The following is a 21,186-nucleotide window of genomic DNA, read 5'->3' as shown; positions in this document are numbered from 1 at the left end:
TTTTCTTCAATATGCAAGACTTTTAGTGAGCACAGGGCAGAGCATACAGCAGCTATCCCTAAAGACTGACCCACAGCTCTAATCAGAAGTCTAGCTGCAGAGTGCTCAGAGCAGCTGAGGTTTAAAAAAAATAAAAAAAAAAGAAGAAAACATACAGAACTGGAGAAGAAAACCAGCCCCCAGCTGGCAGGATGATGATAATCGCTACAGAAAGAAGTCCATTCATTTCCTCCTCCAAGAAGAGGAAATAGAGAAAGCCTTTGAGATGCCATTACACAAAGCACCTGTTGCAAAGGACTGAATTGCAATCTTTGTTTCAAGTTGTATTTGCATTGCTTCAAAAAATTTGAATTTATTTGTAAAGTTACTTGCTTGCATTTTTTAAAGATCTAGTCCCAGAACTATGTAATCAAAATGCATTCTTTGCAAATGTAATTAATAAAGTAATTTAGGTACACAGCTTCTGTGATCTCATACTTAAGAGTAACTGCTTATTAAGTAATTATACGCCTACCTGGTTTTTCCAGTGCAGCAGAATACATTTGGAAGTTTACAGGCGTGCTGGGTGCAGAGGAATGAAACCACAAGCAGAGCCAAGGAGAGAATGACAATCCTGACACCGTCACTGGGGCCCTGGAGTGATTGCCATTATACATCCCTTACAGAGACAACAATGCCTTTCATTTGCTGGGAATGTAAAGGCCAGTGACATCTTCACACTTTTCTGCTAACTTCTGCTAACATCTGGACTGCACTGGGCTACTGGATAGGTGCTGTTGACATCCAGATTATTTGCACACCCTGGACATGAAGCCAAGATTTCAGTGGAACTATTACTAATGTCAACTGTATGTCTAGGTAGAAAATTGTATCTCATCCTGAAGGGATGTCTTTTGAAAAATATGAACTTGAGGCATGGAGAATTTCACTAATTCTAAAAAAAGGCAAGCATTTGCTCACAGTGGATTGAAGAGTTGCTATGGAACAAGAAATCTATCTGCCTGCTCAGAGATATAAACAACTTACTTGCAAAATTTTACTTGGGGGAAAAAAACCCATTATTTTTAATAATAAAAATTATTTAAAATATAGTAAAATTATTCATGATGTTTCCAGGTCAAGGAGTATATTCCCATCCCTTTTATGGAGGAGGTTCACAATTTTGAATTACCAGGTTTTATTTCTGCTCTATCAGCAAGTATGTGAAGTAGGAGAGTAAGTACCAAGAACGCAGTAACACTGTGAAACTCTCCTGAAAGAGTGAACAAATAAAGCAGAAGAATATTGAACGTGGTTCTCCAATTCACCACTATTCATAATGGCATCACAATGACACCTGAAAGTAGCATTTGGCAGCCTTTTGTTCTTATTTTGTTTGTGTTTCAATGAGAACCTGAATACAGAGCAAAAGGAAGTTGGATATTTTGTATTCTTAAAGCCTGCATCCTGAACATTTGAACTGGGAAGAGACATGACGTGCTGAGGCATCAAGCAAAGGAATAATAAGCTGAGTGAAGACCTTGATTAAGACATTGATTCCCACTCTATCATCACTTCCTCTTGATGCATGAATGCCATTGTTGGTTTCATAATTATGGTCCAAACTGATTAGTAACATTTGCTTATTGCTTTGAGAATGCCAAATGTTAAGTGTTACTACCTGCCAGACCCCTCATCCCTGACATACATCAGACAAACTTGCCTCTCCCTGCTGTTTAAGAGCAGAGCATTCTTACCTCATCACCTGCCTGGCTGAGGTAATAAAGGAGCCCACAGAAATGCGGAATAATTACAGTACTTCGCACTTCCATACCGTCCTCCCACTGGGAATTTCCAGTGCTTCATAAACATTAGCCAAAACTCATTAAGTTCTTCTAAAGTATGATTATTGTGATCCATTTGTTTTAGAGAGACAGGCACTTGCTGATGAAGAGACTTGAACAAAATTACAGAGCAAATCAATGACAGCTCCAGTAATAGATCCCAAATGCCCAGATCCCACATCCCATGAGCTAGATCCTGGGCTGGCAATAGCATACAGGCTGTTACCAGAACAGCCCTACATGAGGTCCCACACACCCCAGCAATATTCTTGCTTGCCAGTCAGTAACATCTTTTGAAAGAAGAAAATAAGGAAAGATTGCATTTTCTGGTTTGTTTGTTTTTTAATCACGCACAGCCCACCACATGAAAGGCCCGTCAGTCATGGATATCCAGCTCCCATGTGAATAGGGCTCCCTACCCCATTTTGAGTGATAACACAAGATGAACAAAACATTACCTTCCTCTCCAGCAGCAGAGTTTCCAACAGTCTCCCTTTCCCGGTCAGTCTGGTTGGAAACGGCACTTCCACTTTTTGTCCTTCGAAGAACACTGAACGCCTTGTTTATTTTTTTAAAAGATCTGCTTCTTATAGTGGAACGTTCAAAGTGTCGAGCTGCAACAGCAGGAAAAAAAACAAATCAGTACAGTTCAGCAGTTCTGGTCAGAACCACAGCATTTCTGCAACCCTCGGCATATGATGGGATGCAACATCAACATCAGGGCTGCCTGTACTTCAGCTTTGCCCCTGAGTCCTGCTGATACTTCAAGGCTGCACCCACCTGAATCTGGGTACAATCACCCTACCTCAGTCCCACACCCTCGAATTGCCACCTTCCTGTTTGTTTTGCCAGCCACATGGAGAAATCTTCTGTGAGTGTGGTAGCTTTTGAAAGAATAATACTCCATCAGCAGCAATTCTGTGAAAAATACATATAAAAGGAAGAAGCACTGCCCTTCCCAAGCTATACATGTTTGAAGGAAAAAAGCTGGAAGTCGTTAAAAACTCTTCTTGAAAAAATCCCCACTACTACTACTGCCTCAAAACTTTGCAATGCTTCTAAAGCTACCAATGATTGCCAACTGTTTCATGTAAAAAAATTCAAATATTATCAGGTGGGAGGGACCAAAACCTCACATATTCTGACTCGGGTACTGCAACACAAAAGAAAAGTCATAATACTTTCAAAACATGTCACTCTTTCCCACCCTGCTAAAGATATCTTCATGGCTGTTGCTGTTCTGTCTGTTCCAGCTCTGCATGCTAGCCAAATATTGTAATCTAATAATACAACATTCCCTCAAACCAGACTGTGGCCTCTACACTCAATAAAACTGACAGAATTTATTGAGATTATAGTGCTCTCTTCTTGCACCCTTCCTTTCCTCACCTCTCCAAACCCTGGCACAACAAAAGGATAATGCTTCTCATTTCCTAGTGTTTCTTCATACCGTCATCCATTTTCCCAATATGCAACTGGCAGCACACAAGGTGGGCTTTCCATTTTAGCTTCAAAATCCTCAAATACATGCTTTGAACTCACCATTAACACTTCTGACTCTGGCTTTGGCCAGGCCATGTTTTTCGTGACACTCATCAGACACAGGTGAAATATCACAAGGTGAAAGATCAAGGCAAAGTTTCCTGATGCAGCTTGTCCTTGACTGTTGTTATTTCAGCAGGACCAGGTCCTCCAAACTGCACCTTCCCAAGAAGCTGGCAGATGTCCCTAAGCTCCTAAGGCAATTCTTAAGGGTTTTTTTCCTGAAAATACTTGGCAAATGTGAAACACAGTTCCCAAGAGGGTTTTGGGTAGGTGCCCATGTCTGTGGGCGTTACTTGAGCCACTAAGATTTAGTGGAGACACATTACCCAGCTACACCATCTCCCCCGCCCATCACACATAACATTTAATCTTCCAACTGAGCTGACTTACCTAAATAATCTTTCCAAAGATTTGCAGTTTACATGTGTTCAGCTAGTCCATTTTCAGCTTGACACTGCCCCTGGCCAAGCCATTTTTTTTTCACCTCAAATCTATTGTGTCACTGAATGCACAATTTGATAAACCATGAAAAATGAAAGCTTTCATTTCCCCCACCCCTTTTTCTTTTTTTACTTTTTTTTTAATCCTCCAGTGACTAATACTTAACAGAAAAATGAATGTTGCAAGGGCCTAGCAGGCTCTGAAGCCACCATTGTTGGCTCTTACTTCTGTTCCTGTTGCTGCGGTGCAGGTCTCCGGGGCTGCTGCCCAGCTGGCTGTCCTCTGAGGTGGGGCTGAAGGCCGGGTTCACCAGCCCTGGCTCATCTGTCATTAAGGCGATGGCCGCAGCTGCTGAGAGCTCAGGGCCTAGGGCAGCTACTGCTAAGCTGGAGCCAAGGTCTGGAGAGCAGTCCTGGGAACGCCTCTTCCGTTCCTTGGTAAGGCCATAGTGGGATGCTCCTTTACATCTAAGGAGAAGAGAGGGAAAGAGAGACATGATAGCAAGTTGTGTTTAAATGCTGCATACTTATGGAAATTCTCGGGTTCAAGGAATCACTTGGAGTACAACCTGTGATGATCATGGTGACCAGTGAAATATGGATGATTAACAAGAGGGAAAAATGCCATTGTGTACTTCAAAGGAGGTGAGTTACCACCTTACATGGGAAGAGTACTGCTGGTCAAGGAAAAACAGAGAGCCTCAGCCTTGTATGTAGTCTTATGTGTATAAATAGTTACTGTAGATGCAAGAGGACAAGAATATCAGGTAGCTAATTAAGCCAGAGGCTACAATCTGTAATTTCCTACTTGCCTCTGATTGATGAAGGGGAGCAGGGTGTGGCCTGACAGTTTCTCTGGGTCTGCTAGTGAAATAAAAGGCACCTTACCCGGTCCTGCCTCCTGAAAAACCCTCCTGGTCACCAGCGTGCTCACATGTGGAGCACAGCACTGTGTCTGCAGAGAGCAGAGCAAACAATAAAGGGAGGGCTGCAGGTGGGAGCTGAACACCTGGGGGCTGCAGGAATCCAGGCCCCAGGCGGTGCCTGTACAGACCTGATTGAACTGCATCTGATGAATTGTTTCCAAATTCAGCCACAGAGATGAAGTTGCCAACTCTGCTATTCCAGCTCAGCTGAGACACTAAAATAGGCAGGTCATTGCCTTGACAGAGGAAGAGGTGCAAGTGGGGGTAGGGGTCCCACTGACCCTGCAACCTCTCCAGAGTCAAGGAGGAAGTGCAGAGCTCCCACCAAGGGGCTGGGGCCAGATCCTCATGCCAAAGTCCTTGGGCCAGCCTGGGACTTCACCAGCTTGGGGACCTCAAAGCAGGTTCCAAACTACTTCTGGGGGAAAATCCTCTGTTTCTAGTGGAGAAATACATGTTCCCAAAAGAGTTGAAGATATAGCATTAGAAGGGGCAAGTTACAAGCCTGCTTTGACATACACTTAGTTATGCTTCCAATATCTGCTCTAGATTCACTCTAGACAGCAAAGGCAGGACCATGCGTGGCATTTCTTTTTTAAGACTCATGAAAGAAAGTCACTAGAATAAAATTAAAGGTCACTGTAGTCTTCATGATTCAGTATTCAATTAAAGCTATAAAGTAACTGTAAAGACAGAGTGACCAAGGACACAGCACTTGTGACTTCACCAGCACCATTTCTGCCCAGTGTCCACCCATTAGAACCACATTCAGTGCATTAAAAAAAAAAAAATCTGCCTTTTAATCATAATCTAATGGGCTTGGCCTACTTTCAGTTACTATTATCCATTTCTTCATGGCAAAGGGTAACTGATGACTTTCATGAAAGTGCCCTGTAGGACAAACTCACAGAAATAGCTGCAGAAACCCTCAGGGATAGAAGGCTCTTTGTAATATATGGCATGCACAAAAGGCAATGCATAATATATACAGTACACAACACTAGTGGGTTAAGTGTCATGAAAAGAAGTAGTACACTGAACAGAAGACTTGGAAGAGAAATGATTATGGAAGCAGTTCCTGGGACAGAAAGATGATATGAGGAGATGTCATAGAGCCCTCTGTATCAGCTTCAGAGTAGCAGTTTAATTTCTATCATGGCACTGATTTTGATGAGACAATTGAATTAGAACCTTTTTTTTTGCATTAGATTATGGTTTACCATCATTTACTTTATGCTGCTTCTGACAACTTTTATCTTAAAGAGGGGAAAAATACCCAAACCAAACTCTGTCATATTGATGCGACTGTGTAAAGGTTATGTATGTGCTTTAAGGCTTGGATAGGAATGGCTGTAACGGAAGTTATTTCTGAAACTTTTCATGAGCAAAATGGGGCATCTCAGAAGAAAATACTCTTATGGAAGAGAAGATTAGTCAACTGTTTCAAAAGACCAATGAACAGCTATTTGAGGCACCCATTGCAAGGCAAGATTGTAATGATAGTCATGTAAAGAAAGGAAGAGCTCTCCTGCCTCCACTGTAGCAGATATTTTTCACTCCCCCAGAACCCTAAACCATGGCAGGATGCTCTCCTTTAGATTTCATGGGAAGCAAAAGCACAAAGGCCTTTCCCTCTTGCTACTCACCTAAATGTTTTCATCACAGTGTTTTGGAAACCCATCCTTGACACCTCCCTCTTGCAATAAAGTCACATTTGCTAATCCAACCTATGAATGCTTGACAAAATAGTTTCAAAATAGTCTAAAAACCCAACACAAAGAAGCGGCTTTGGGGAGAACTGTCTGCTGTTCTCAGGAGACAGTCCCTGCTTTACAACAATCTTGCAAAGAGTCAGAATATAAGAGATATCCCTACTCCTCCTCATTTTATTTCATTTACCTGTGGTTTTCCCATGTCAGTGAAGTTTCAGTGGCTGATACTAGAACACCAGCCTTGTGAATGGGCTCTCAAATGCAGATGGTTTTTTTCTTTGGAAAGCTCTATGAAGATCAATATGAAGATCAGAAGTGGCTCAGCCCAAAGATTCCTAGCTATTTGGATTCAATCACTGCCTGGTGCCCATCTGCAGTTCACTGCTACAGCCTTCCCTTTCTGTGGAAATCTTCACTTGCTGCTGCTGGCTGCACTGCAGACACACAGTCAACAGCTTCATTCCAACAGCAATGAACAGAAGACAGCTACTTTGAATGTAGAGAGGACTGACACAGTTTAAGATGTGGCTTATTGGAGAAGACAAGTTGTCATGATACAAAGCACAAAGCATATCTTTCTAGCGCTGCCAGAAATAGTTAAAGAAGAACCAGAGCTCTTCAAGTATGATCACTGAAGCTATTTCTTAAATAATTGTGGCAGGCATAAATGAACACAAATCAAGACCTCTTTCCTCAGATTAACACAGTGTCCTTGAAGAAGGAAAAAAAGTCCCAAGACCTCAAACTTGTAATAAAATTTGCAACAGCATCTCTTCACTTTCATTGTTTTGCTTGTGCTGACACTGCTGTGATAACAGAAAACAGAAGAGATGACTGTCTAAGTGGAATCATATTTATAGTGTTTAAGCTACATTTTTCCATATGGTTGGATTTGGCTCCCAGAAAAGAGAGAAACATAAAACAGCTACATGCCAGCAGTAATTAGCTCTCTCATTGTGAGTATTAATCACAATGTCTGATTTGCAGCTGGAAGAGTGGGATACCTGATTAACATAGGCAGTCAGAAAGTGAACTCAACACTGTCTGCAGGCCAAGGTGAAGTACATATTTATGTTCCTTCTCAGTTGTGCTGGACAGCGAGTACATCCGTGCAGCCGTACGATACTGAAATAATTTGAAGGCCAAACCCCAGAGAGATAAACATACATGAATAATGTGTGTTGTACACTTCGTGCCATTAAAGTAGTGTCACTATGTGCATAGAGGAAACTGAGAAAATAGTTTCTTCTGTTTGCACAGAAGAACAGTTTACACTTTTATGAAGCAGATATCTACTGTTTGATATACTGGTATGAGCTAACCACTGGGCGGTATGAGAGCAGTGGTGGCTGCTAAGATTTCACCCAGGGCTGCAATTCTGGCTGGTATCAACACTGGCAGCCACAGGGCAATCTTTGCCCTGCACCCTGTTCCACACTTGAGGGACACTCTGCACTCCAGGCTTCAAGAGCAGCACATCCCAAGAGCCGGAGCAAGGAGATCCAAAACCTTGTGGTAGCCTTAACTTGGTCCTACCATTCATAAAAACAGCCTTCAGTTAAACTCAAGGCCAACAGTAACATATCCACATCATTTGAAATTCAAATTAAAACAGTGGTTTGAAAAGACAGTTCTCCTTGCAGCATCCCTGACTTGCCCAGCAAAGGAGGAATTGAAAGTAAGATTGACCTCAAGGATTTCAATTACCCAGGATGACATAGGGAAAAAATGTAAAGCCAAAATATAAACAAGGACAACTGCATGGATTTTTTCACCTCTCTTCTAGTGATCTAAATAAAACAATTTCACAGGTAAAAAAAAAAAAAAAATGTTTGCCCATGGCAGGGGGACTGGGACTAGATGATCTTTATGGTTCCTTCCAACACAAACCATTCTATGATCCTATGATTTATAATGCATGTGTTCTTAAAAATGCCCTCCCTTCTGTGTCACTTCACAATCTCTGCCTGGGCGTGAAACAGGGGAAAAGAGAGAATCTGAAGAGTCACGGTGGTTGTGACCCAGGCCCAACACAAATAAACAAAGCAGGACCCCTCTCCTGCCCAGTTCCAGTACTGTTTTCTCAGCCTCACTTCCAGCACCCCTCATATTTTGCACTGTTTTGCTTTAGTGCAGAAGCAGCGGACACATTGTTGGAATGTAACTAAGAATAATATATAATATTTGTATACAATACAAAGCACTTAAGATTGCCCATCAGAAGAAAATACTGCATAATGGGCTGTCATTGCTGTTCCATAGCTAAACCCTGTTCAGGGTGGACAAGTATGTTTCAGCTATGGTCTCACTGCAAGAAGCCTCATCCCTGTGTAATTTGATCTTGACACAAGCTGGGATCCAAAGTATCAACAGTGTGTGCCATACCTCTGTTACACAAACTCCCTGAATGCTCTAGTACCCATAAACTAATCCAGTGGAAAGGATGATGGAGAAACCAAAGCTGATCAACCAGGAGCATCCTGGATAACCTGTTGCTGATAACCTCGCTTGTGAGACCCTGGTGAGAGGTTCCTGCTGTGCCTGGGAAGAAAGGAGACACGGGGTTTAATTGGAGAGGTTGACTCACAAGAAGGTATTGACAATTCCTGCCCAATAGGAACCATTCACACCGTGCTTTAGCAGTGATAGTAGTCCAAACATAACCCAAACACCAACCACAAGGATTTTAGGCCAACCACTTAAACTCTAAAGTTTTCTGAAACTCCATCACAAGGGAGTGAAGTGACTTGAGCAAGTCTCAGACAGGGTTAATACCAACTCCTCTGGTCTCACTTTTGCCAGGAAATACACCAAGAAAATGGAGTCAAATACAAAAAAGAAGCAAGGCACCTGAACTCCCTCTATATCCCATGTTACAATTACAAGCTAAAATGCAGCAAATACATGGTCTCCCATCCAGTTCAACCATACTGGTGCTTAAGAAATCAGAGACACCAATATCTTTGGCAGTGAAGGTGATCACTACCCTACTGCCCTTTGAACCTGATTATAACATCCTTACTCAGAAAATTAGCTTCTGTGAGTCCTGGTCCTATGTACAAAATTTCTCATTTTTGTTGTTGGTTTTTATGTTTGTTTTTTTTTTTTTTTTTTTGTTTTTGTTTTTGTTTTTGTTTTTGTTTTTGTTTTGGGTTTTTTGTTTGTTTTTTTTTGTTTTTGTTTTGGTTTGTTTTTTTTTGGTTTTTTTTTTGTTTTTTTTCTTCTGCTTTGTAAGGAAATTAATTCTGGAACAGAACACTTCACAGAAATTATTTTTCCTTGGTAATTCTGAGTTCCTGCAAGGATTAACTTGCAGGAATATTCCAATTCATCCAATACTCATCCAATACTCATAATTGTGTGAAAAGTACCTGATTTTTTTTTTAATGCATGTGTCTTTTCCACTTTTTATAAAGAACTGTCTCATGTCAAGAACAATCCTCAAGCTACTGTAATCATCAGCTATGGCTAGAAGGCCCTGCCTACATTAAACCTTACTCAATATTGATAAAGAAGGAAATGAGCCATATAAAAAGGAGAGCTTAGAGTTCTGGATTACAGTTTCCAGTGAACATTTGCTGAAAGACAGGCTGCAAAACCCATATCTAAGCAGGCAACTAGAAATAGGCTGATCTGCACCTGCACTTGAATTTCATAATGCCAGCAGTATTTCCAGGTGCTTGCCACTGCTGTTCTGTGCACTCTGTACCCTGGCATTGATGCACTTGGGTATTCTCTCCCTGATGATCCCATCAGTGTCAGAGATTTGCCATCTTGTTTGGAGAAAAAATGCATATTTTTCACTTAAGTGGGAAATTGTCCCAGTTACTGCTGCTTTTTCTCTTCAATAACCCTGTAAACAAAAGCGTTTTAGAGACAACTTCCTGACACCTGGGGCATCAGGGCTGGCTGGGAGGGCAGCATGGGCCTGTGGCATGATCCCTGCTGCCTCTGGAGGGCTGAGGATCAGCAATTCCTTCCTACAGTTCCATAAACACTGCTCTTCTCGGTGTCAGCACAGAAATAGCTATGATAGAAACCTAGATGAGGCAAATGGCTTCTCTGTCTAGCTGTCAGAGAGATTTTCTCATGTTATTTGCTCTGTATTGTCAGCCAGAGGCCTTTGCCATAGTAAAAGCATGTAATAGATTTAGTGGTTCTGTATTTCTGCATTACTAGTCTCTAAATATTTATAAAGGTCCTCATAATATTTATTGTATTAAGCTAAAGTTATTTAGCTTAAATACTTTCCCACCAGATAGGAAAAACTCTCACATATTTATCTGTTTCAGTTTAATTTCTGCATATTCCCATTATGGTTTCCTAAGGTTGTGTTTCCTAACACAATTTTTGTGTTAATGAAGACACCACAACTCAATAAATTCTGGAAAACTACCTTACTAACAAAGCCTAAAACTGTGCTTTGTCCTCTCTGTAAAGATCTGACCCCAGGGAAGGGCTGTCATTTTCACAACGCTTTTGCACTAAGGTGCTGTCAAACAAAATATATTTGTGCATTATATAAGGAACGTGCACAGGAGTGTCTGTATACTTATATTTCCACATCAACTACTCTGTATGAATTTGGGTCCACCAGTAGAAAAAGGAGTTGTAGTTCTCATAGGTTAAAAAGGTAAGGCTTTCTAAGCATATGAGGAAAAAAATATTGAGCATTCTTGATAATTACAATTTAGTCTTCAGCTATAGTGACATGTTCCCATTTCTGGGATTTGTCTGCTGAGAAGGAGGAGCAAGCATGGCTCATCATCATATTTGAGGCCCTTAAAAGTATTTTACATTGGTGAAGAACTGAATTACATTTCAGAGTTCAGACCTCACAGTTCCCAAAACTACCAATGGACAAAAACTTGGTGTCAGACACAAACTGAACAAGCATTCAATGAAAACCAAATAACTATTTCATATTTGACTGCTCATACTGAAAAAAGGGGGTATCTCCTTATTTCCTATTAGTTTTCAAGAGAGATGAAAGTATATTTAATCTTAAATATAATGTAGAGCTTAAATTTCATGTGCATGCCAGCAAAGTATCATCTAACATGAGGTCACGTTTAGGATTTTTTCCCTACCTTCTCTTTAAAACTCAGAAAGTTGTATTTCAACCACCATCTTGAGCTTCTATTATGAAATCTTTTAAAAGGCCCATTAGCATCTATCATGGGAACAGGAACTGGAAGAAATTGGTAAACAACATTAGTTGCCTGCAATTGCAGACAAAGATAATGGCTGGGATTATTGTGCAATGATCCCCGTTATTGTTGGGACTAAGTACAAATTGTTGGTCCAGATCATGTTCTCTTTCTCTCCTGACACTTCTTTCAGGCCCTTATTTTATCACTGATGATTTTGAAACCACAACTGTACTGATTTTTCTTCAAGGTGGGATTATAATTTCAATTTCTAATCTTAAAGCAATACAACAAATTTCAACTGTTTTACATACAGGAGAATGGAGTTGTAAACTGCTAAAGAGAGCTGAGATGGGCAAGTTGGCACCCCGGCTTTTAAACTCTTTTTTACAGGTTAGCACACCTTGTTTTTGCTTAACATAACACTTCTTTAGAGAAGCCAATATTCACAATTGACTTTCTGAATATTGCTTTTGCTTCACCTTCTATGCCCCTTTCCCCCATGTTCAAGTCACAAATGCTCTGAGAATGCACAAAGACATCAGCAGACTGTTCCCACTGCTCACATAAGGCATAGCCTTGATTTCCTTCTAGAGCCTCTACCTTTTCCAATACTGCCTTTAAATGTAGTGCTTGTAGAACACAAGTAGACCTGGAGTCACAAAACTGAGGATTTAAGCAGGGTGGAAGACTGCAGTCAGTCTCATTCATTATTTACTCCTAGATTACAGACAAACTAATTTGCCTACATTACTGCTAAATAAACATTTGTCATAACAGAGAAGATACTGGCCAGAGGTACAGTACCAGAGAGATCTTGTGTGATACAAAACAACAGCAATATTTATTTATACTGAACTTAATTAGATACTGAAGCTCCCAAAGAGTGATCTACATATCTCATGCAATCTACTCACACCAGCTGACACAAGCAAGAAAAACATAGGTAGCACACTATCTCTTATTCCTGGTAGGTGCTCAGGTATTGACACAGCAAGGGACCTATGAGCACTTGATTAGGAGATTCAGAACAAAATAAGAGTGAAAAACAAGACACGTGGGACTAGCAGTTTTGAGCTGGTGAGAACCTGTAAACCTTGCTGATGGCTTGTAATACTTATAGCATTCAACAAATAATACATTATTTAAACCCACTAATCCTGTCCAAGTGCTGTATTAAAGTACTGAAGTACTAAAAACTCCTTTTGACTTCAGTAGAAGTGGAGCTTGATGAAAAATTTACCAAGACTTTTCATCACTTTTCAGAATCGTAGCATTACCTATAAAACATACTTAAAAGATTCAGCTTTTACTACTTCAAGAATAGTCGAACTTGAACATTTTTCCAAAAGAAAATGAGAAAACACAAATTGGAAAGAGAGTTTTCTTCATGGAAAATGTAGGTTCTTAGCAATATTTGTATATTCTTCTATCTACAGAAGTTGTGCATAAGGGAGGGATCACAAGTAATGTGTATCAGTTGGGTATTTAGAAAGCAACATAAGACCTGCTATGAGCAGCTCTGAGCTTCATATCTGCTTTTCACATCCATCCAAGACCACTCAAAGAGCTAGCATTCAGCCAGTAATCTTGACCACTGATTTTGCCTCATACTAATAAAATAATGATAATACAACCTTTTTACATTAGGAATTGAGATAGTATATAATGAAGCTGCAGCAGGATCACTAAAAACATTCCTAATCTAGAACATTAACTAAAAAATGAGCCTAAGTAAAATCACAGCATATATACACAAAGGCTCAAAAATTGCTGCTAAAATCAGGTTATCTGTGACAAAAATAGCAAGTGCAAAGACAAAGGAATTCTTGAGGCATTGCAATGCTCTTTCTCATATCCAATACACTCATCCAATACTCATAATCCAATACTCTCAATCCAATACACTACATTTTTCAAATTATGTAGGTACACATATAATTAATATTAAGAATAAGCATTCAATCTGTTGATTCATATGCTTTTCACGTTTATTGTTCAGATGTTTTTCATGTTTATTGTTCGGTCTTTTGATCACCGGATTATTTTCAACAGGTATAACTAGTCTCCTGGAACTTAATATCTCAGCATTGTCTTCCCCTCCTACTATCCCCACCTATGCTATAAAAACTGTCTGATGCAGTGAACAAAATATGTTTGCAATGGGACAAATGGGGTTGGCTTTTAACAAGGTTGACAGGATCAGCTTAACCCGAATTCTTGCAGCTACAGACAGAAAAGCCTGACTGACAGAAACTTTGTATTTACACATATTTAGCATGCATTGATTTTTAAAAGAAAACTAATTACAATATCTGCTGTGTCACAGACTCAGCAAGCCAGCACTACTGAGAGCAGGTGTGAGGCTTCTGTTGGCAAAGACAAGTAACACATGCCCATAAGTCTCTAGATAGAATAAAAAGAGAACACTGTGTTCAGTTTCAGGAAGTTTTCAGCCCAAAGCTTGGTTTTACTACTATGTTCTCCACTAATATTTGAAATTATAAGAAATAATGGAGCTACATCCAGCAAATAATAAATGGTGTCTTTATACAATCTTATTCACAGAACATGCTGTGGACAGCTATCCACAGGTCTAGCTCTGGTGGCATTTGTCTCTGACCACTGTGACCCAAAAGTCACATAAGATCCCTTCTAGGTCAGCATGAATATCTGCTAACACAGATAATTATACTGCTAACACATCTTGGTACATATCACTCTCTAAACACATTTTTGCTTCCTCATAGGGAAGGTCACAACAAAAGGAGGTCTCAGCACACCTCAGCAGTTGAAAAACCACAGAGATCCCTGTCAGATCACCGTCTGAGTCTTAAGCAAACATCTCTGCCAGTACAACTAAGTAGCTTCTTGAAATGTCACAAATGTTTCCCATATTCTTATAAAATCTGATGTCTAATATTCAACAAGGACCCCAAATCAGCCCTATAAGTAAACTGCATTGCAGTCTTCTCTTTTGCACGTATGATTAGAAGAGGGTGGATCAGAGGAACATCACAAGCCAGTTTTCAGAACAAATCCCCCCAGACCCATTTGGCATGCAAAAATCTTCACTGCTTGTGTTTTATGGGTTCCACCCACTTGAATATGAGATATTTCAGTGAGATATTTCACCCATCCATCAAAATAAACACACATTATAAAAACATTTAAGGACTTCAGAAAGTCCAAATCCAGCCACAGCACAAGTATGGCTGGAATGTTGTTTATAGTCTCCTGAAATCTCATGTAGTAGGAAATGCTCACTTATGCTGTAAAAATTGTAAAAATTTATTCTTTTTGGAACACACTTTTATAACAGAACTATCAGAAATACTTTTAACCTGAATTCCTTTACCCAAATCTGAAAAAAAAAAAAGCCCAACCCACTCACGCTTCTCCCCAGATAGGCACCTACAGGCAGTGCTGTGTTCAATATCATGGAAAGCACCCAAGAGAGCAGTGGTGCAGCTTCCCTCCTGTTGGATGCAGACCACTGTCAGTTCTCACTTGGCAGAGGAGGCTGAAGGAGCTCACACCCTCCCACCTCAGTTTTCAAGAGTGTTCAAACCACTAAAGCTCAGGTTGGGATAAGTCTGATTTCTGCTCCTCCCGCTGAAGCTTATTCTGAGAGGTGAATTAAGCAAGTAGGAGACCAATGCTGCATCCAACTTAAAAACTGGCACATAGGGAAGGAGAAACTGAGTCCTGCTTCAGAGCCTGTTGTGGCTTTTCAGTTGCATTTGAGAGAGTTCACAGGAAAGGCACTCCCCTTTTAGTCCAGTCAGTATCTTGGGGAAAGTCTGGCAATTTACATTAAGGCACACAAACCTGTCTTCAGTCTGAAGCTGAAGAATTTGCCTTAGAGTCTTCAGATATGGGCTGAGAACCTCTATGGAAAACTGTGTATTGTTTTCCCAGATCACCAGGATATAACTGGTGGATCAAGGAATAAAACACAAAAATTATAGTGCAAGCAATAATTCAACCTTAAGGACAAGAGATGCTGTCAGAAGTGGGTACCATATTACCAACAACACAAAATGTGTATCTCTGACAAAAAAAAAGTACCATAAAATCATAGAAAAGCCTAGGCTGGAAGAGACCCCAACAGATCATGTTGTCCAACCTTTCATAGGAGAGAAAGCCTAGATGAGATTATCTAGCATCTTCTCCAAAACTTTGAGTGATAAAACTTTTATCTGAGGTGATTAGCCTTATGCATCTTGAAAACCTTAAGTGATGGGAACTCTACTATATCCCTGGAGATGTTGTTCCAGTGAATAATTTTACTCACTGTGAAAAAAAAGTAGGAGGAGTAAACAAGTTTTGCTCTGTACCTTCCTTTAAACCAGTTTTTCTCAGGCTGTTGCTCTTTATATTCCTTAGTTTACAGATGTTTTATGTTTCTTTAGGTTTTCTTAGTCATTTTTATTTGCTCAGATTTCATGCTATTTTTGCATTGTATTAATAAGATCATAAAATGGTTTAGGTTGGAATGAACCTAAAAGACCATCTAGTCCCAACCCCACCTTCCATGGACAAGGACACATTTCATTAGACCAGGCTGTTCAAGGCCTTATCCAACCTGTCCTTGAACACTGCTTGCATCTATAACTTCCCTGGGCAAGCTGTTCCAGTGTCTTACCATCCTCAAAGTAAAAAATTTCTTCCTTATACCTAACCTAAAATTTCCTTCTGTCAATTTGTTCCCATTACTCCTTGTCCTATCACAAGAGTCCCTGGCAGAGTCCCTCTCTGGTTTCCCTGTAGGCCCCATTCAGATACTGGATGTTTTCTCTCTGCTTTTTTTTTTTTTTTTTTTCTTTAATTATTCGATTTTTTAAAAAGCCTCTTCAGGATAAAAGGCAGTCCTTTCATCCTGTCCTGTTACAAAATACATTAACTTTTGTATTCATCCAACTAAAGTACTGGAAACAGAATAAAAAATACATCTTCTTCAGGAAGCTGCAGTTTCCTTTCCCTTTTACAACACTGCGGCCTTGGAAATTTCAATATTCAAGCTCTAATGACTAGTCTTGCTTTCAATTTTAAAATATAAACATCATGTGTACAGCTGGCACTTAGAACACGGTGGGAAAATCTGAGCAGTAGGTTTGGAGTACTGAACCTTGAGCATGGGCTAAAATTATATTTCCCTGGGTAATACAGGACAGTGGCCTTGCTCTTGCTGCCCTAGAAGGAACATCCTGCCTGACCTTGCTGCTCCCACAAAATGGGTTGAGGCTGCTGTGCGACAGCCTGTCCTGAAATGAATTCAAACTGTGAATTCTGTGTGACAGTTTGTGGCATCTGGGTGACTCAGACAGCCTCTGTGCCTGAGGCTGTTCCAGCCCAGGCTGTGATTTTGTTAACGTCACAATTTAAGTAGACTTGGGTCTTGCTAGCAGTAATGATGGACTCCCTGAAGGAAAACCAAGGTGGCATTGGAAATGATGTCATTTCATTATCAGTTCTGAGATGGGGATAATTACATCTGTCTTCTTCAGACTGAGATGACCCTGGTCCTTCAGAAGGCAGCTGGCAATCTAACTTCCAGCAGCATGCTTATGCCATGCCTCATCCTCTGCTAATTTTCACATCAAAGGCATCCCTCAAGGTGACCCAAACCATCATCAAAAGACAGGATCTCCAGCTGGACATGCATACTAGTGTCCAGTCGACAGCACCATGCTGAGGGCATTGGACATGTTTGCAGCCCTGACTGGGAAATACATAAAACAAATCTTACTTGCTTCATGTAAATATAAACACAGCACGCTGTTAATGCAGATGGCTTGACAAGCCATATAATAGAGAATAGTGTAACAGATAGAATGAGAAATTTCCGACTGGTTACAAAATATCCACCTCAGCCTGACATGGACACTGAGGATTAAAAAAAAAAGGGATAGGCAGACTAAACAAAAATTTTAGTGCATTTAAATATTTATATTAGAAATTGAGACATGCGTTTCTGTAGTAATTTTTCACAATGTCTTAGACCGGTGTTTGGCAGTTTACCTATCTTCAGCTTCTGAGGAACTTCCTTAACTGCCCTGAAGCAAGTTTGGTTCCTGAAGGGCAAAGCCAGATACTCAGCACTGTGTGTTTATAAGACTGCAATGCAGAGAGAAAAGAAGGAAGAAGAAAAGTAAATAAATACCTAACAATTAGCAATTGTAAACAGAACAGCCAGCCTCATGGAAAAATATTTTATTTTTCTTTAAAATCTAATTGAAGATGCTGCAGCACCGTGTTGCAGGGTTTTCTGAGTACTTAAGATACTGGCATTAAGATGACCTTCCAAAATGGAGCACAAAGTATTCTGCAAAGGTTAACCACATTCAGTTTACAGAGATGGTGCTGCTTCCTAGGGGTTGTCTGCAACAGAGAAGTACATGATTACTGTGGTGCTTGTGGAATGATACTTCAGGCACACTATGTATATTATATGTGTAGACGCACACATCAGAGAATAGCTTCCCTGCAGACATACCCATTCCAGAGTAAGGTTAAGCTATCCTAGAATAAGAACAGTATTGTCACTTCACACCCAACTTTATTATGGATTCCCTGTGTGTACAAACCACCTTTTTAGAGTAATTCCTGCCCTTTCTTCACCACTCTTTCTTCTGGACACCAAATGCCTCATTGGTCAAGCCTGGGTCTCTTTGAGAGACAGGGTCTAACCCTCAGTATGCCACATCTTGAAAACTAGTTGCTAAGTTTGCTTTGTTTAATATGTAATAAAAAGTCCTTTTGCTTAATATGTTTGTTTTTCTTTTTCAATATCTCCCACAACACAGCATTTGGCTCTTTAAACTACCATAGCACAAAAAGCAGTAAGACTTAAAGCATTGCCACAAAGTCCTAACTGTAGGAACAGCACTTTATTCCCTCAGCATCTCTATCAAAAAGGAGAGAGGGGAATTAAAGTAACACTCATTTACCTTCTAAAAGCACAAAAGAGTTTGGGACTTTAGTAACATGCGTTACTAAATATGTCACTGCATCCACATGTTGCTAAAGATGCAGAATCATGAGTCACCTGAACTTCTGTGCTCAGCCCTGGACCTGACAACTCACCAATGGCTTCAAAGGGCGAGGACCATTTCTCTGCAATGTGACTGTTTTAGAAGACCTGGAAGAAGCACTCTTTGCAAAGCAGCCAGAAGGGAGGGGAGGATTACATCAGCAACTGCTTCCCTGGCACAGGGGACCGTAAGCAGCACAGCTGTTCTTTGTGGAAATGTCAGAGAGGGGGAAAAAAGGTGCCGAGAGAGCTGTCATCATCAGAAAGAACAATAGGTGGTTCCAGAATGATACTTCACACGGTTTCAAGCTTTTCTTGAAAACTTTGTTCAGGAAGCCAGGCCCAACTAACTTTCCAAATAACAAACACTACTTGAAAATCAGACATGTAAATTATGAAATTACTTAGCATCCAATTTCTCTGTTTCTCTCTACAGAGAGCACAGCTGTGTCTCAGTGTAGATGCAGCAGCTGAGATTATGAGCCCTCTCCTGCTCAGTCACTGCCACATCTACAGAATGTGCCAGGAGGATTTCAGGTAATACCCATGACTCTACCTCTCTACTTGTGTCTCTTCTGGCCCCCTTGGGCCAGTTGTCCCAGAGAAAACAGCAAAATTCTGTTTTTCCTGGGTTCTGCAGGAAGTCAGTCACATACCTTCAGAGGCAAAACACTATCTCAAGGCTGTTTTGAAGTACTGCCAGTTCATGCCCATGCAGCAAGCCAAAGCAGGTCTCAGATGGACATGTGCTATCTCCTGTCCTCCTTTGTGTCCACAGCCTCATCAGGAAGGAGGACAGAGAGAGGAAGGTGTGTCACATGGTACCACACTTACCTCACTCCCCGACACCACCAGGAGATGAGGGAAAAAATCACACAGAAGATTTTGAATGAAGAAATCGTAAGCCAAGAATTTCCCTTCAGTCAATAGAAACAGAACGTCAAACCTGAACTCTCTGCTTCCTTATGCCTGGCACACTGAGGTGAAATGGATATGTCAAACTGATTCCTACTTCATCCCCATTACTATGGTCAATGAGAGGGGACCAGGATTAATCCTCACTCTATAGCTATGCCATACAGCTTCCTCAGTAATTTGTAAGATAGGCAGCAAGTCTGTTCACCCCTAAACCCCTAGAAGCCTTCTGTGGTGGCATGCATGGGCCTTACAAGGACTTACAGACTTCAGAGCTGGAGACAAACAGGGACCTTTCTGTACCCTGGCCCTTCAGCAGCAGATGTGACTATTCAGCAGTGGGTCAGTTTTATCCCGAGTCCTGCTATTCTCCTGAAAACATGCTTCTCCAAAGGGACTTTCTGGTCAGAGTTAAAGTCATGGAATTTGTGTTTGCCAATGCAGGGATATAAATTTCACCAAAAAATGAAAACCGTGAGAAAAGTCACTGTTTTATAAGATCTGTTGTCATACAACTACCATTGTCACAAGGGACAGGAGAAGTGAAGTCTGAGGTTTTACAAATCTCCCACACAGGGGTCTGTGTTTTTTGAGGGAGGGAGAGGTTGTCACAAAGATTGCAGAAGCTGGAGTCCATGACATTTTATTCATATTGTTTCAACTCATTCACCCACATGCTCTCAAGGGATGCTCTGTTTTTTAAAATTTATGTTTCTGCTAAAAACCACATGGTGTAAATTAGAGTGGTTAGACGCTCCTTTCTCAAAAGTATTATTTTGTATCTCTGCTATTCTATCTCTCTGCTCTATAGGTATGAAAAGCAGAAGTTTTCCCATGTATGCAAAACCTTGTTTTCTTCCAAATTAATTCAAATTAAATTCAAGAGAGTAATTTGTTGAAGTCAGTGGAGTAATACCTGTATAGAACTAAGTGAGGCAAAAATCAAGCACTTTGATATAGCTGTTTTCATAACTTCTATATATAGCATCCTCTGTTTGGGTACTGGAATAGCAGACAGAACAACTAGAGCAAGGTTCTGGAACTAAACAAATCAACTAAGCAAGAGGAATTGAATTACACCGGGAGAGAACTTATGACCCCTATTTTTTTTGGCTTGTTTTATTCTCACCATTTGTAGGGGGTTTTGTAGGACAATTTGCAACTCTTTTAAGAATTTCAGTCCAGATGGTAATTTAACTAGGCAGAGGATCAGTTGATAAAACTCTGATTAGATTTCAGCTCTTCAACTGAGCTATTTCCATGGCCTGCCTTAACCTATGTTTAGTCTAACAGACAAATGTTTAGAATTCACTGAGACTGCTGAAGTGAAAGTAGTATGAAGGGAGTCTTAGCAAATCTGGTCAACCCATAAAGATTTCCTTGCTTTTAGCCTTCAGCTCCACATGTTTCGCTGAAGTTAAGTTCTACAGCTTAAATTCACAATACATTACTCATACATTAATCCATAAATTTAAAGTAAGAAACATAATCAGCTCAGAGTTTTGCAGTGCTGCAACAGTGCAAGGTAATAGAGGGCAGAAGGCTTGGTGTCTTCAGCACCATTGGAGTCAACCACAAGGGTCCTTGACAGATCAAGTCAGCCAGTTTCTCTCTTTTTTTCTTCCTTTCCTTTAACAAG

The 21,186-nt window shown here is 40.5% G+C and overlaps 1 protein-coding gene across 2 annotated transcripts in view; it reads right to left on the bottom strand.

Moving 5' to 3' along the window:
* LNX1 (ligand of numb-protein X 1) overlaps positions 1 to 21,186 on the bottom strand; it is a 66,378-nt gene that overhangs the window by 30,325 nt on the left and 14,867 nt on the right. For both annotated transcript variants that reach the window (XM_053975530.1, XM_053975529.1), the window contains exons 2-3: positions 4,035 to 4,276; positions 2,282 to 2,437 (exon numbers count right to left, since the gene is read on the bottom strand). In XM_053975530.1, the coding sequence (XP_053831505.1) occupies positions 2,282 to 2,437; positions 4,035 to 4,276 (398 nt within the window). The remainder of the gene's footprint in view (positions 1 to 2,281; positions 2,438 to 4,034; positions 4,277 to 21,186) is intronic.

The sequence above is a fragment of the Vidua macroura genome, chromosome 4, assembly GCF_024509145.1.
Source record: "Vidua macroura isolate BioBank_ID:100142 chromosome 4, ASM2450914v1, whole genome shotgun sequence".
Taxonomy (NCBI): Eukaryota; Metazoa; Chordata; class Aves; order Passeriformes; family Viduidae; genus Vidua; species Vidua macroura.
This window is presented reverse-complemented; position numbering and strand designations above follow the sequence as displayed.